The 15,119-nt window shown below is 29.4% G+C and overlaps 2 protein-coding genes and 1 pseudogene across 4 annotated transcripts in view; 1 reads left to right on the top strand and 2 right to left on the bottom strand.

Annotated features, from left to right (window-relative positions):
* Window positions 1-5,347, bottom strand: part of LOC145188849 (transmembrane 9 superfamily member 1-like) — a 43,689-nt gene extending 38,342 nt beyond the window's left edge. For both annotated transcript variants that reach the window (XR_016452655.1, XM_090088019.1), the window contains exons 1-2: window positions 4,889-5,347; window positions 933-1,022 (exon numbers count right to left, since the gene is read on the bottom strand). Coding sequence is in view for 1 of the 2 variants with exons in the window: in XM_090088019.1 (XP_089944145.1) it covers window positions 933-1,022; window positions 4,889-4,960 (162 nt within the window). In the remaining variant the exon portion in view is untranslated. The remainder of the gene's footprint in view (window positions 1-932; window positions 1,023-4,888) is intronic.
* Window positions 1-15,119, top strand: part of LOC149888523 (uncharacterized) — a 212,626-nt gene that overhangs the window by 152,731 nt on the left and 44,776 nt on the right. The window lies entirely within an intron of this gene.
* LOC149888526 (uncharacterized) lies at window positions 8,191-10,062 on the bottom strand (annotated as a pseudogene). The gene is made up of 2 exons (XR_016452657.1): window positions 9,986-10,062; window positions 8,191-9,906 (listed from the first exon to the last, which is right to left on the bottom strand). The product of XR_016452657.1 is annotated as an uncharacterized LOC149888526 (transcript).

Below are 15,119 nucleotides of genomic sequence, written 5' to 3'. Positions count from 1 at the left end.
TTCAATGTCTCACCAGAACTATTAAAAAGAGTTTGAAAGGGTCTTTACAGTATTTGCAAATGAAGTATGGAATACCTAAATCAACTATTAGTAATAAATCCAGAAGTAAACAGAAAGCAGTTATAAACAATGTGTGTTAAGTACTGAAGAAACTAAATGAAGCTAATAACATAATTTTAGTAAAAGTAAACTTGGTTTTTGACCTTCTGTTATAGACATAAGATTGCTAGTTAAAATCAATTTAGATATTAAAAGGCATTTCAGAATACTTTGCTTGAAAAAGGGTTTGTTAAAGGTTTTCTGAATTGCCAGAAACATTATTGTTGGGTGACAACAGTGAGTCTTTGACTGTTATCGCACCTTGTGAGGATAATAATATTGAATAAATTACTCTCTCCTAATATCAATCGGCAAATCTTTATATACCCATGTGCATTCTTATATCATTAAAAAAATAGGGTAAAGTGAGCACTAATGTGCATCATGGAAATTATATCATTCATAAAATCAGAAACGCAAAACATAAAATTCATCGTCTATGCAAATTTGCATGCCAAAAACCTCTTAAGATACTAAGTGACCAACTGACAGACTTTAATTATTGAATATTTTTTAAATAGGTTTACATAATTTACTTATTGCAATTTTCTAAATTTTTTGTGTGTGAAAACATCATTTAGAAAACTTTGACAAGTAGTTATAAAATTTATATATAGCAACAAATCTAAACTTATACATTATGAGAAAATGTAATAATATCAATTTGTGTCAATAAAGAACACAATAAATACAGTATTTAAATGTTTAATATCAATAATAATTATATTTAATCAAAAATATAATTCATCAAAAGAAAACTTAATGTCATTTACAATAAAATCTTTTCAAATCCAACATTTTAAGTTTTAAAAAGTAATAAAAAGATTTCAAACCTTGTCCGGGCGACAAACAGGAAGAGAGTAATAATGATAAGTTTCTTGAGGATTAAAGTAAGGACCAACTTTATTGACATACATCAAAACCTAAATAAAACAAGATAATTTACTATCAAATGCTTTAAACTTTAAACTTCTTTTAAAACTTATTGTTTAAAACTTATTTACTAATTTGTTTAAATACTTTAACTTTAAAAAATCTTTTAAATTTGAGTTGAATCATCTGAATGTATGAAAATTGGAGGCACATTAAATATATTTATGATATGAGGTGCATCTGATGTATCTTTGACATGAGGTGACATCTGATGCATATTTTCTTGAAACTCCTCAAAGCTTCTTAAGGCAAGCTTAAATTTTTGGTAAATGACAGTAGCTTATCCACAACATGGACATAGAAGTAGACAAGGAAGTTGCTAATGTTATTCAACAACAAAACATAATGATGTTATTCTACTATGAAACAAGATATTTGGCAGCCAAACTCTTAGAAGCTCTAGTACTGAAGATTTTTGACTTGGTAAGCAACTTAAAAATCATTTGTTAAACAGGTTTGTCAAATCTTTTAGGACCTGAATCTCATAAACTGTCCGTTATTCTTGGAATTAATACAAATTGGTTAGGTAAAGGATAACAAGAATCTGAATCTCAGGACTTGTCACCACCATAATCTATAAGTTCAAAAACATTTGCAAAAATACTATCACCTCATTTAATAAATTTAAGTGCTAGCAAGACCCACAAAAAATTCTCAAAAAAGACTCATAAGATAATGCTAAGCCCTCTAATTTATATCAAAAACTAATTTTCATCAAAATGGTTTTTTAACAAAAGCTTTTCTTTATTGCTGATGTGTTTTTAAAAGTTGTTTTTAGCTGAAAATTGTACAAAAATGTCTAAAAGTGTTCCTCAAGGAGGAAAAACCAAACTGTTAGCTAACAACAAACTTCTACTTGTCAAAATCTTTTAAATTGCTACCAATACAGGCTTCTCATAAAGTACAACTAAAACTCCATTGTTGCATCCAGTGAGTTCTTGTTTCATAGAAAATAAATTTTAACCCAGCTGCATGAAAGTATGTGGGTGCTTAAATGAAAATTCTTTTTGTGTTCTAAACTTAGTGAAAGAAATCTTGTTGAAAGTATGCATTCCTTTTCTTATCCAAGATTAAGCAATCATGTATCAAACTATTGTTTTGTAATGAATATAAACTGAATATATCAATTGAGCAGCTTTTAATATAGTTTAAAATGTGTTGCATGAATGCAATATATATAGAGAGAGGCAAGTGGATCCATCTGGATAAATGAAATTGTTTAGAACAAAAATAATGATGAGCAAAATCTAAAAGATAGCAGCAAAGACATGAAAGCACAACAAGAAGATTTAGCTCTTCTGCAAGATCAAAGGGAAGCAAGAGTGCAAGCAACTTATTGTAAAGACACTAAGTTCAAAGCAAGATATAATAAGCTACAAAAGAGAAAGAGAATAGAAGAAAGAAAAATTAAATAGGAGGTCCAGAATAAAAAAGAGAGAACAAAGAAGATTAGCTCCCTTAATGCTGATAACAATTTTGATGATATTGATATGAATGAGGAAATAGATGAACATTTTGTTATTTCTGATTTAATACCTATTCCAAAACCAGCTGGAAAGAACATGCAAGTTATTTATTAAGATTTGGAATCTTTTCAACTGAAGTAGTAGCTACTATCAGAGATAATAGCATTGGTACTATTGATAATTTTTCATGCTCACAGTTTTTAGTGGCAGAAAAAGATTGGCAAAAGTTTTCTGAAGATGTTCAAAAATTCAAAAACAGTTTAAAACCTCGCACAAACTCTACATTTAGTTCAAAAATAATTGCTAAAACTGTAGGTCAGGACAGAAAAAAAAAACAAAAAAAAAAAACAAAAAAAAGGCTTCACAGTTTGTAAAAATCAAGTGTAATGATTATGGTGATTCACAAGAAAACCCTTTGGAAGTGTTAATATATGTAATTAGGTAACTATGCAAAATTTCAAATTTTTTTAAATTTTTTCTATGGTAGATACTTCATTTTTTAAGATAATGATAAAAAATACTAATAAAACATGAGCTTAATCATAGTTTATTGTTCATTTAGCACAAACTTTTATAAGTGAATGATGTAAATGAAATCAAAACTAAATCTAAAACTGTCATCCAATTGCAACTTAATAACTTTTATTAAATCAAGCCTGCAATATTACATAATTACAACATTTAAAGTTTTAACCTTTCTTTCCCTCTACCCATTTTATTGATTCCTTAATTTTAAAACTAAATTATCCAGTTTGTTTTTAACCCTGTTTACAAATCTGTTGAAAACAATTAACTTTCATTTTGTACTTCACATTTAAAAATGTCTAACATAGTTGTCGAAAATTACTCCAAAAAGGTGATCGAAAAGGTGATTGACTCTATACAGATAAAGCCACAAGCCCATATATTTTGAACTGTGAGTGTTTGATTTGCATTTGCAGGATAATTTCCAAAAATTAAATTTTCTTTGGTAATTGGATAGGACTCTGAGCTTTTTCTGTCCTTTTCTGTCCTGAGCTTTTTCAATCCTACTGATTGAGCTTCATCTTTTAGTGGGTGCTGCTATCCCCTTATTCAAGAATCTGCTGCAGTTCTGGTCAGAAGTAACATACTAGCCTGCAAACTTGAATATTTAGATGTAATCCTTTTACAGGAATCAATTTGAGGAAAATGAATGCAGTATGCTGTTGTAGAATGTTGACATTCTTCAAAGAATGGCTGAAAAATCCTACAACCTTTTCTACAAATCCTACAACCTACTCAACAAAATCCTACAGACTTCTCAGAAACATTATCAAATTATATTTAGGAAAACTGATGTTCTTGCAAAAATGTTGTCAACTCAATTCAATGATTCAAGTGAATGCAAAAATTTAAAGTAAAGTCAGTTATGTTCAAATCTTTCTTAATAGTAGTGCTGATGGTTCAATTTCATCTTTCTATATTGAATTGTTTAACTGATGGGTAAAAGGTTAAGTAAAAAAAAATTATGGTTCAACTATATTTGGCTGACATCTTTTGAATAGCATTAATGTAAAACATCATAGAAAAGAGTTTAAAAAATGCAACCTTAAGTTGTATTTCTAAGTAATTGTACTTTCCATCAATATACAATATGCCTTTAAAACAACCAAAAAGTAATGTAAAATATTTTTTACACTTAACACATTAAAAAACAGATTTTATATAACAGCTACATTAATAGTTCCTCAATAGAATTTTTCTATCTTTCGTTATAGTTTTTATAAAAAAAAAAATGAGGTTTTGATTGATAAATGAAAAATTAGATTTTACATCTACACATAGTTGATTATATAAATGAAAAGGTGCTCTGAGGCAATTGACTTGAAGTGAAAAAGCATCAGCATTTTTAAATAAAAATTAAAAATGAAGAAAATAATTTCAAACTCATTTTCTGAAAATCAACACTTTTATGATATATTGTTTAGAAAAGATCTAAACCAATTTACTTCTGAACATCTTCCAGACAGTTATTTGTCCTGTAAGAATTTGCAGGCACAAAGAACAACATCGTCTTTTTAAAAAAATTACTTCCAAATTCCGAAAGATCACTTTTAACAATTTTAAAAATAGCATTTTTAAAAGTGTAATCAAATATGGATTTTAAAACCATAATAGTAAACAAAATTACATTTAGTTTAAGTTACTACTTTTAACAACAATTAGAATAAACAATGATAATTGTTTATTCTAATTGTTGTTAAAAGTAGTAACTTAAACTAAATGTAATTTTGTTTACTATTATGGTTTTAAGTGCATATATTTCAAATCCTAAAACAAATTTGAAAGTAGGTAATTAAATAAGCATCGAAATAGCGTAGTATAAGAGTTGATAATGTTCAGCTAGGTAGAAAAAAAAAGGAAAATACCTTTTCTCCACTCTGGTAAGAAGCAGTTAGTGGAATTAGGGCGAAAAATATTGAAATAAACGTAGATAGCATTTTAGTTTCTAATTCAAAAACCAAAACTAGATAGCTAGCACATTTCTTTCTAAATGTGGAGTTATCATTAATTTATTGACGGTTACCATTTTTGTGTTTTCGAAAAATATTTTGGCCCGAAAAATGTTTAATGTGAACTAGAGTACGCTCGCAGTTAAAAGTTACAAATATGTAGTATATACGCTTCAGTTTGAAACTTGGCACGAAAGATTAACGTTTAATTATTTTATTATTATTTTTTTTTTATCAAAGCCAATGGTTGGCAATTCTAGTGCAGCTCATCCAAGAACTTGGAGAATCCAATTCGAAAACTTTAAATTCAATTAATTTAAAAATCTCTAAATAAAAAAAAAATGCATCTCGTTATATTTGGATGAGCAATACAAGAGAAGACAAAGAGCCGCTTGTGGCTTGAGAGCCTTAATTTGCCAACCTACTGATTTAAGCGAAAGAAGTTCACTAAAAGAGTTAAATAGTAGACACACGTCGCACAGTGATCAGTTTTTAGAGTTTAGGATCCAGAAATTCTTTTTCTTTTTTTAAATATGTTGACTGTTATTACTTAGCATGAGATTTTGACTTGAAATTAAGTTGTTGTTTGCTTTACACCAAAATATAAAAGATGTGCAATTAGTAAGTCAGATATATTACTCTATAGTTGTTTAGGGAAGAGACTGAAGATATAACATTTATTTATTGCTAATTTACGCGCAACACTGTTCAGTATTGTTATTGGTGTTTTTTTTTAAAAACATGGCGCTTGTTAATGAAGGTATATACTTTAGGTTTATTTTAAAAAAAATTATTTTAACGATATTCTTGGTTTGGAAAGTAATTCAGTTAGTTAAACTTAAGTCTCTTTTAAAACTTTGTGCTATTTTACGTTTATCTTACGTTTATCTTACGTTTGCACGTACTAACAGGTAGATTTTAAATTTGGTATCACTGTATTGCATTGATTGTAAACTAATTTAAATTATAAAATTTAATGGCGAGAAAGTCGAAATAACAGATGGACACAAATGTACAATTGCATTAAAAATAAAGCAGTTGCACCATTAAAGATTAAAATTGTTTTCGCAACAACGACCAGAAACTCAATTATAACACCTCACTGGTAAAATTCAATTTGTAAGTTATGCGACAACTATTTTATGATTTTTACAACAAGTCGACACCAGAGATCAAAAGATAACTTATAAAAGCTGTTTTAGAGAACCATGACTAAGAGGTCGAAACAAAAACACTAAACAAACTCGAAGATAAAAGCCATTGTCTATGCTAGAACAGCACCTGATTTAAGAAACACTTGGGGAAACAAAAAAACAACGGTTGAAAAAATATAACAGGATTTTTGGAAAGGTTTTATGGGAAAAATGATAGAGGATTTTTAGAAAGATTTTTAGCAGAACTTTTTGGTGATTTTTAAAAGGAGAGTTTTGGGTAAGAGGGAAAAAAGATTTTGAAAGAAAGGGTAAAGAAAAAGAAGTATTTTCAAAGATATAAAGAAGATTTTTAAATCGAGAATAGTCCTAATATACTCTTGTCCAAAGTGTCTATTCTCTTAGACATTTTGGCCGAGAGTTCCATGAGTGATAAGAAAATATTTTTGAGTGACGTTTGACTTTTCACGAGTACCTTTGACATGTGTCATGTAAATTAACATTAAAAATTAAGCAAGCTCATGGTAAAAAAAAAAAAAAAGAAAATTAGACTCAACTTGAGACCAACTTGGCTTATTGATTGATATTCCAAAACCTGGCTAAAATCAATGACAAGAACACGGCCAGGAGTTTCTTTGCAAACCCTGAGATATCATCAAATATTACGGTGATAAATAAAATCTTAGTGATAGTAAAATCCTAATAGAGAGGTTCAGCGTTGTTTTAAAAAGTTCCCTTACAAAATTAACATGAAAAAACTTGCCGAATGTGCCATTTAAACAGAAAGTACTGTTCGTTATATTTGGCTATACAGGTGGTATCCTATGCTTTTGTCCTCGGCAAGGATGTAATCGAAAACTTTTTGTTACCAATTAGTATGCTGGAAGAAGATGCTTAGAAAAGTTGCCACAAAGGTGTGAGATATTTTTCTGGTGATATGCTCAGTGTAATAACACTGAGCGTAACACCAGAGAAATGCTGAGGGAAGTAACCAAAAAACATCTCATGAGAATATTGCTCATATCTTCAAAACCTGTAATATCCAAGTATCATACTATTACCTGTAAGACAGAAGTATTGATTACAAACGGATGTACTTCATCTCTTAGAGGAATCAGATGAGAATGAAGAGTTATGTATCAAAAAGACAATTCTTGAACAAAGACTGTTATTTACTACATTACATTTAGAACTACGTCTCAAATCCCCCATTCCCGTTGCTAAGAATTTCGTTCCTCTAAACATCCACTGATCACTGTGTATCGTAAGGTCTTTTTTGTGTTTTCTTTGGCATAACTTTTGAAACTTGGCATTTAATTGCCAGTTAATTTGTTTGAGTTGTATCATTTACAATCTGAAAAGGGATATTTTCTCTTTAAAAAACGTGTAAGAGAAAAAAAAATTTTAATAACCAAACATTATCATTGATATTTGTTTTATTTGAAATAAATTTTCGGTTAAGATCACAACTCTTCAAAAAATGATTCTGACGGTTCGGTTAAATTAAAAGATAAATTTTGGCCAGAGATTTTCTTACGGCTAAAAATTGCATTCTAACCGCTGCTTGAAATTGTCGGTTGTCCTATGGTTACTCTATTTTAACCTGAAACGCCGCACAGTGAGTCAGAAAGGTGAAAAAACGGCAAAAATTATATAACTATCATATATAATTATGTGATACATCAATATTATCGTATTTTGGGTCAAAAAATTTAAATTTTCCATTAAAAATAATTTTTACGCGTACCTATGACGCGTAAGGCTCCCGCATACGCGTAACCGTCTTTTACGCGCGTAAAATATAACCTAAATAAAAAATCGAATTCCTTGATCCAAAATACCATATAAAAGAATACCACATACTTTTTAATCTAAATATTTCTTATGCCTAAGGCTCGTACTACTTACGCGTATACGCGTTAGAGACTTTTACGCGCACAATGACTGACTTAATTTTAAAAAATTAAATTCCTCAAACCAAAACATTTATTAATTAAAAAGAAAAACTGGTTCGAAAAATATTTTAATATTATATAATATCAAAATATATTAAAAACAAAATAAATATTTATCTTATCTAATTTTTCTTTCAAGAAAACAAAAAAAGAAAACCTAATACTAATAAAAAGGCTTTATTTCATTATTACAGCATTAACAAAGATAAAACTTCAGGGGTAAGTGTTTTTCCATTTTCAACCTTGCATTTTTTAAAACAAGTGTTTGATATTACAGGATCACTTCTAATCAACAAGTATTGGTACTGGTTTTTCATAACATTCTTTCTAGATATCTTGGCTGTATGGTTTAATCTAGCTTTGCGAATTTCTTTATTTAGAGCCTCTTGTGACTCTTCAGAGAAGTAACCAATTGGCAGTTCTAATGCCTCAGATATCTGCACACCATGTTCCAAGAGTTTATGAACAGTTGGGGGAATCACATACCAGCAATAGTTTTTGAGTATAAGAGCTGTAGTTTCATAGCAATACTGGCCAAAACTTTCAGAGTTCAACTCATAACAGAAGCATACTACTATTAGGATTGTCCTCAATCTAATAATTACATCTACTGCCACTCCCATTATATCAGCGAAAGTTTCAGCATTTTCAAATGCTCTTCTGGCAGTGTTTCCATCATTAGTGTTGCCAAAACTGTTTGGGCATATCAACTATAAGACTTAGCTCTTCTCTAAACCTCAGTTGAATGTTCGTTATTTTACTCTTTACTAATGCTTTTTCAGCAGGGGATTTGGCAAAGTATTTTTTAATGTCTAATTTATATCCTAAATGTAAAATATATTCAAAACATCTGAGCCAGCAATGCAGAGTAGAAAGACCCAAAGATAAAGCTTTTTCATTGATTAGTTTAGATCTGATCAATGCTGGGTTATTAAGTTCACTGGGCTTAGCTCCGCAAACATTACATTATTGTGAGGACAGAGTGTTAGTGAGGGCATTAACCACTTTACCATCAAACAAGGTTAAATCTAGTTTGAACTTAAATGTGATAGTCGTATCCGGTTTGCCTTCCTCTACTTCTAACTTTACTTCAATCTTGACTAGCCTATTTGTTTCTGCTTTTAAAAGTTCATATTCATTTCTTATCAATTCTTCCGTTTCTTTTTGATATTGGAGATGGAGGGGTCTACAGTAATGTGTACTAGAGGGCTTTATATTTAACCATACATTTTTGTTCATGATGGTTAACTTAAGTGGAACAACAGCTGTCTGGAAAAGACTTTTTTCATTAACTTGGGCTTCACCAATATTTGTATCAGTGTATTTTGTTATAGACACTTTGACTGGAGTCACCATCAAAACCACCTTTAAAATGAAGTAGACCTTTAAACCTCCCCCAAATTTCAGCAAACATTCTCATAGAGTCTTAGCATTCCGTAAAAGTTAATATCCTTGTCAGAGTATGATTAAACATACCCTGTAGAGAAGTTGAAGCAGATGTTTCTGTCACAATTAAACCCTCAGGATAACATTTTTGTCTCTCATTCTTAATCTCATGAAGTGAAGGATAAATATATGCATTATGTATTATCGATGAATTTCTAATAATTTGATACTGTTCATCAGAAAGGTCACACTGAATTTTTAAGCTCAAGGCATCTTCGGTTTTCATTTTTATCGGAAAATTTATTTTTTTGATTTTATCTTTTTCAGAGTTTGTAGCACTTTTCACAAGATCAACGAAGTCTTTTTTGCTAGGATCTCTAGTGGCTTTTTTTATTGAAGCTAATGCCAATGCTTCAGCAGGATGTTCAGCCAATTTGGCAACCTTAAACAAGATAATATTTAATATCTAAGCTTGTAAACTATTTTTTTAACTGGGTTGAATTTAATTTATTTATTAATACCTTAAATCTTCTGCTTCTATCACCTAAATCTTCCCAGTTCTTGCACTTTCTACCTGAACCTGATGCAACATTTTTTTTGTTAACAGTAATATGTTTGTTCAACCAAGGAGTAGGTACAAACGGCGGGGCGGGGCGGGCCAGCGGAGCGGATCATTCAAGTGACACGGCACTTTTAATAGTTAAATTTCTGAGTAGGTACAAACGGCGGGGCGGAGCGGATCAGCGGGGCGGATCATTTAAACGGTACAAACGGCGGGGCGGATCATTTAAACATTACTAAAGCGAGTTATATTTCATTAAAAAAAAACGATTCGGATATAGTTTAAATTCACGAACGATATAATGTTTAGAAGGAATTTGCATATTACAATTTTATTAAACGACAAAAAAAGTTTAATATTTTATAAATTTTATGAACTCAAAAAACAACGTGATCCGCCAACTTATATCAAGTGATCCACCTAATAGTTTGATTATTTGAATCAAACTCCTTTAATTTTAACGATTGTTTTACAAAAAAACAACGTGATCCGCCAACTTATATCAAGTGATCCGCCTAATATTATGATTGTTTGAATCAAACTCCTTTAATTTTAACGATTGTTTTACAAAAAAACAACGTGATCCGCCAACTTATATCAAGTGATCCGCCTAATATTTTGATTATTTGAATCAAACTCCTTTAATTTTAACGATTGTTTTACAAAAACACAAGGTGATCCGCCAACTTATATCAAGTGATCCGCCAATTTATATCAAGTGATCCGCCTAATATTATGATTATTTGAATCAAACTCCTTTAATTTCAACGATTGTTTTACAAAAAAACAAGGTGATCCGCCAACTTACATCAAGTGATCCGCCAAACTTTATGAAGTGATACGCCTAATATTTTGATTGCTTAAGTCTAACTCTATAAGTCTTAATGATAGTTCTACCAAAAAACAAAGTGATCCGCCAATTTATATTAAGTGATTCGCCTAATATTTTGATTGTTTAAATGAAACTCTGTAAAGTTCAATGATTGTTCTACAAAAAAAAAACGTGATCCGCCGATTTATATCAGGTGATCCGCCTACTGTTGTCATCGGCCAGAGTGAATGTTTATTGCTTAAAAACAAAATCTTACTTGAAATTCTTTTATTCAACTGCTTATTAAACTGCTTATTCATCAAAATACCTTTCTTATCACAAAATTCTTTCTCTTCTTAAAAATCCTCTTTAAATCTCTTAAAAATTCTTTTCTCTTAAAATCCTCTTTAAATCTCTTCTTCTAACAAAAACTCCAACTTCCTAGATTCTTTCTTTTTTTTGAGCTTTTATAGTTTTTGCTTGTTTTCCAGTTGCGATATCTTTTCATTTATTTATATGGCAGGTTGATGAGTCTTCATGTTTACGTCTTTTCTCAGTTGTTGTTTTTAACTTAATTCTTTTTGCTTTATCATTTATTTATGTGAAGAGTGGACGAGTCATCTTGTATGTGTCTTTTCTGATCGTTGTGTCTTTTCTGATTTGAAATTCCTGTTGGTGCAACTGTGGCAAAATGGATCTTTGTGTAAAGTGGCAAAGCCCGAGGAATTTTACTGGACCCATTTTGCTTCCACCTATACCCATCTGCCCGTCAATCATCTAAAAAAATAATAATAATAATATATATTTATATATACACACACATATACATTGCATATACAATAAACAACCACAATATTTACATGCAACATCACTTGGCAACAAATAAGGAGAATTTAAACTTTTGTATGAACTAAAAAGAGCATGATTTAACAACTCATCAATTGTATAGTTAGTAGGTTCCACAGTATAAAATAAAAATAGTTGTGGCAGGCAAAAAGGTGGAAATTGGAATTATTGGAATTGCTTTATACATGGAGAACAACTTCACATCATATAAATTAAGTGACAGTAATCAGGACAAGCAAAATTGTTGAGTAAAAAGAGCAAAAATATAAGCAAACAAACAAAGTTCAAAACATGCAGAGGTAATAATAAAAAATACAGCTGAGAACAAACCAAGTTTATACCAAGGTACAAATTCCTTATAAACAAAACAGAAAATTTATGGAACATATTCAGGGTGTTAGCTAGCCCAATCATTAGCCAAATGGCACCGAATATACTGTAGAATTCCCAATGGGTTTAAAGTTTCCAAAATTCAATACCTCTTTTTTTTTTTTTAGTAGCAGTAGTGGTAGTGGTAGTGGTAGTGGTAGTGGTAGTGGTAGTGGTAGTGGTAGTGGTAGTGGTAGTAGTAGTGGTAGTAGTAGTAGTAGTAGTAGTAGTAGTAGTAGTAGTAGTAGTAGTAGTAATCTTAGTTGGCCTCATTTTACGATTTGCCTAGCTCTGGCGCTACAAATTTTGCCCTCATGTTACAATATTTTGCCTGTGTAACAATATTAAGTTACACAGAATGTTCTCATCTTACGAATCTGCCCTTATGTCACAAAATGTGCATAGCATGAGGGCAAAAACTGCACTCATGTTAAGCTACATAGTAACATCAGGGCATTTGTCATAAAACTTATTTATTTTAAGATAAACGATTAAGCAAGCAAATTGGTCAATTTAAACATGGCAAAGTTTGATGTATTAGTGGAATGATTAAGATTGATATAGTAATAAATCTAGATTGATAATATAGTTAGAACGATAACATATTAATAAGTAATATTTATGTTGAACATATATGTAATATTATCTAAAATAAATTGAATAATGATATTGACAATATATTAATTAATTAAGATTGATAATAAAGTTAACTATACCTTAATCTAACTTTATTATCAGCAATAAACACAAATTTATTGCTACCTAGGTAGTAATTAATCTGTGTTTATTGTTAAACCAACAATGTTATTGAACTTTTTGTTGACTAATCATACTAATTAATAATACCTTTGAGGTCCTCATTGATGTAAGTTCTATGTTTTTTTGGTACTATAACTAATAGAGATTTACAGAGATAAAGAATAGAGTCAGGAGTAATAAAGTAGCAAGCATGGTAAAGAGATACAACCTTAGCAGATGGTTAAGATCAGAAGTAAGATTTGATCCTAGAAGTCAAAGGGTAGATGACTCATTCAGTACATTACTGTTCATAAATATAGGAAGATCTAGATTTTTGCAATAAGGATTCCCCGAAAAAAATTTAGTCTTATCTGAGTTAGAGATAATTCTCTATCAAAAAAAGAAAAAATATTATAATTTTATTTTCATTGCAAAATTATAAGTTTAATTTTATAAAAAAGTTTTGAAAAGTTATAACTTTGAAAATATGTCTCACCCAATTTAGGGCTAGAAGTTTGGGTTACATGAGGGCTTCGAACCGGGATTATAGATATATTCTGTTTATCATAAAATATATTCCTGGCTAACACCCCAACATTGCCACAAGTCAACAAATGTAAACAGTTTCAAGAACAAATTAGACAAATATTTAGCATTAAAAAAATTAACTTAATGAGTTTTAATAGTCATAAAATTTTTTAATACTAATAAAAAGTATAAAAAATTTAAACAAAAATTACTTTTGGTCTTAAGTCTTCTAAGTAGTTTTTGTTTAAATTTTTTATTCTTTTTATAAGTATATACCTATATTATCAAAAGTGAATTGTCAAAGTGAGTTTCTAATTCACTCGCTGTTAACACATAGCTATGTGTTAACAGCGAGTGAATTAGAAACTCACTTTATATACTAATACTAAATTATATTTTATATACTACTACTAAATTATATATACTACTAATAAATTATAATTATAATTATAATAGTAATACACATTTTATATACTACTACTAAATTATAATAATATTTTTAATAATATAGCAGTTACTATATTGTTATAATTTATGATTTTTTTTAAGCAAGTACAATGAAAGCACATTGGTGCTCACATTTTAAAATCATAGCACAGATACTTTTAAACAGCATGTATAAAAAAGGTCATTTAAAAATCTGCAGATTATTTTCTATAGCATGTCTTACACTGACATAATATAAAATAGACACAAGCATTTAAGTTTGCTATGGAGCCATTTTACAATAATAAATAAATCTTCAAATAAATTATAATAGGAAAGACAATTTTTAGCTTCAAAAAAATGTTGCATATTAAATGACATCTTGAAAATATTCAATATAATATTAAATGACATTTAGAAGTCCTTTCATATTTATTAATAAGATATCTTGCTTTACTATAGCATAGCCTTAAGTAAAGGATAAACTATGCCTAAGTAATGTTAGATTTTACTTTAAACATATTAAAAGAAACAAAGCTATATACGGTCTTGTAGACTACATGTAGGCTACAGTCTACATTGTAGATTACAGGTATAACTTCTTTAAATGTGTTTAAAGTCTAACTTTACTTTAGGCATCGTAATTGATTTTTACTAGTATAATCCAAAAATGAAGATAGAACAACTACACTCAACAATCCTAAGGCAGGCGAAGTTTATGTCATACAAGTGAATCATGGAAAAGGTTAGGCAGCAATATTTCAGTGCACTTGTATAGTATTTGTATTTTTTAAATATATTTGTATACTAAAATAGTATAATGTAGTAAATAGCATAGTTTTTGGATTATACTAGTAAAAATCAATTACGATGCCTAAAGTAAAGTTAGACTTTAAACACATTTAAAGAAGTTATACCTGTAATCTACAATGTAGACTGTAGCCTACATGTAGTCTACAAGACCGTATATAGCTTTGTTTCTTTTAATATGTTTAAAGTAAAATCTAACATTACTTAGGCATAGTTTATCCTTTACTTAAGGCTATGCTATAGTAAAGCAAGATATCTTATTAATAAATATGAAAGGACTTCTAAATGTCATTTAATATTATATTGAATATTTTCAAGATGTCATTTAATATGCAACATTTTTTTGAAGCTAAAAATTGTCTTTCCTATTATAATTTATTTGAAGATTTATTTATTATTGTAAAATGGCTCCATAGCAAACTTAAATGCTTGTGTCTATTTTATATTATGTCAGTGTAAGACATGCTATAGAAAATAATCTGCAGATTTTTAAATGACCTTTTTTATACATGCTGTTTAAAAGTATCTGTGCTATGATTTTAAAATGTGAGCACCAATGTGCTTT

Source organism: Hydra viridissima, unplaced genomic scaffold (genome assembly GCF_058129835.1).
Source record: "Hydra viridissima isolate aposymbiotic clone 2 unplaced genomic scaffold, HvirCarnegie_v1 scaffold_5, whole genome shotgun sequence".
NCBI lineage: Eukaryota > Metazoa > Cnidaria > Hydrozoa > Anthoathecata > Hydridae > Hydra > Hydra viridissima.
This window is presented reverse-complemented; position numbering and strand designations above follow the sequence as displayed.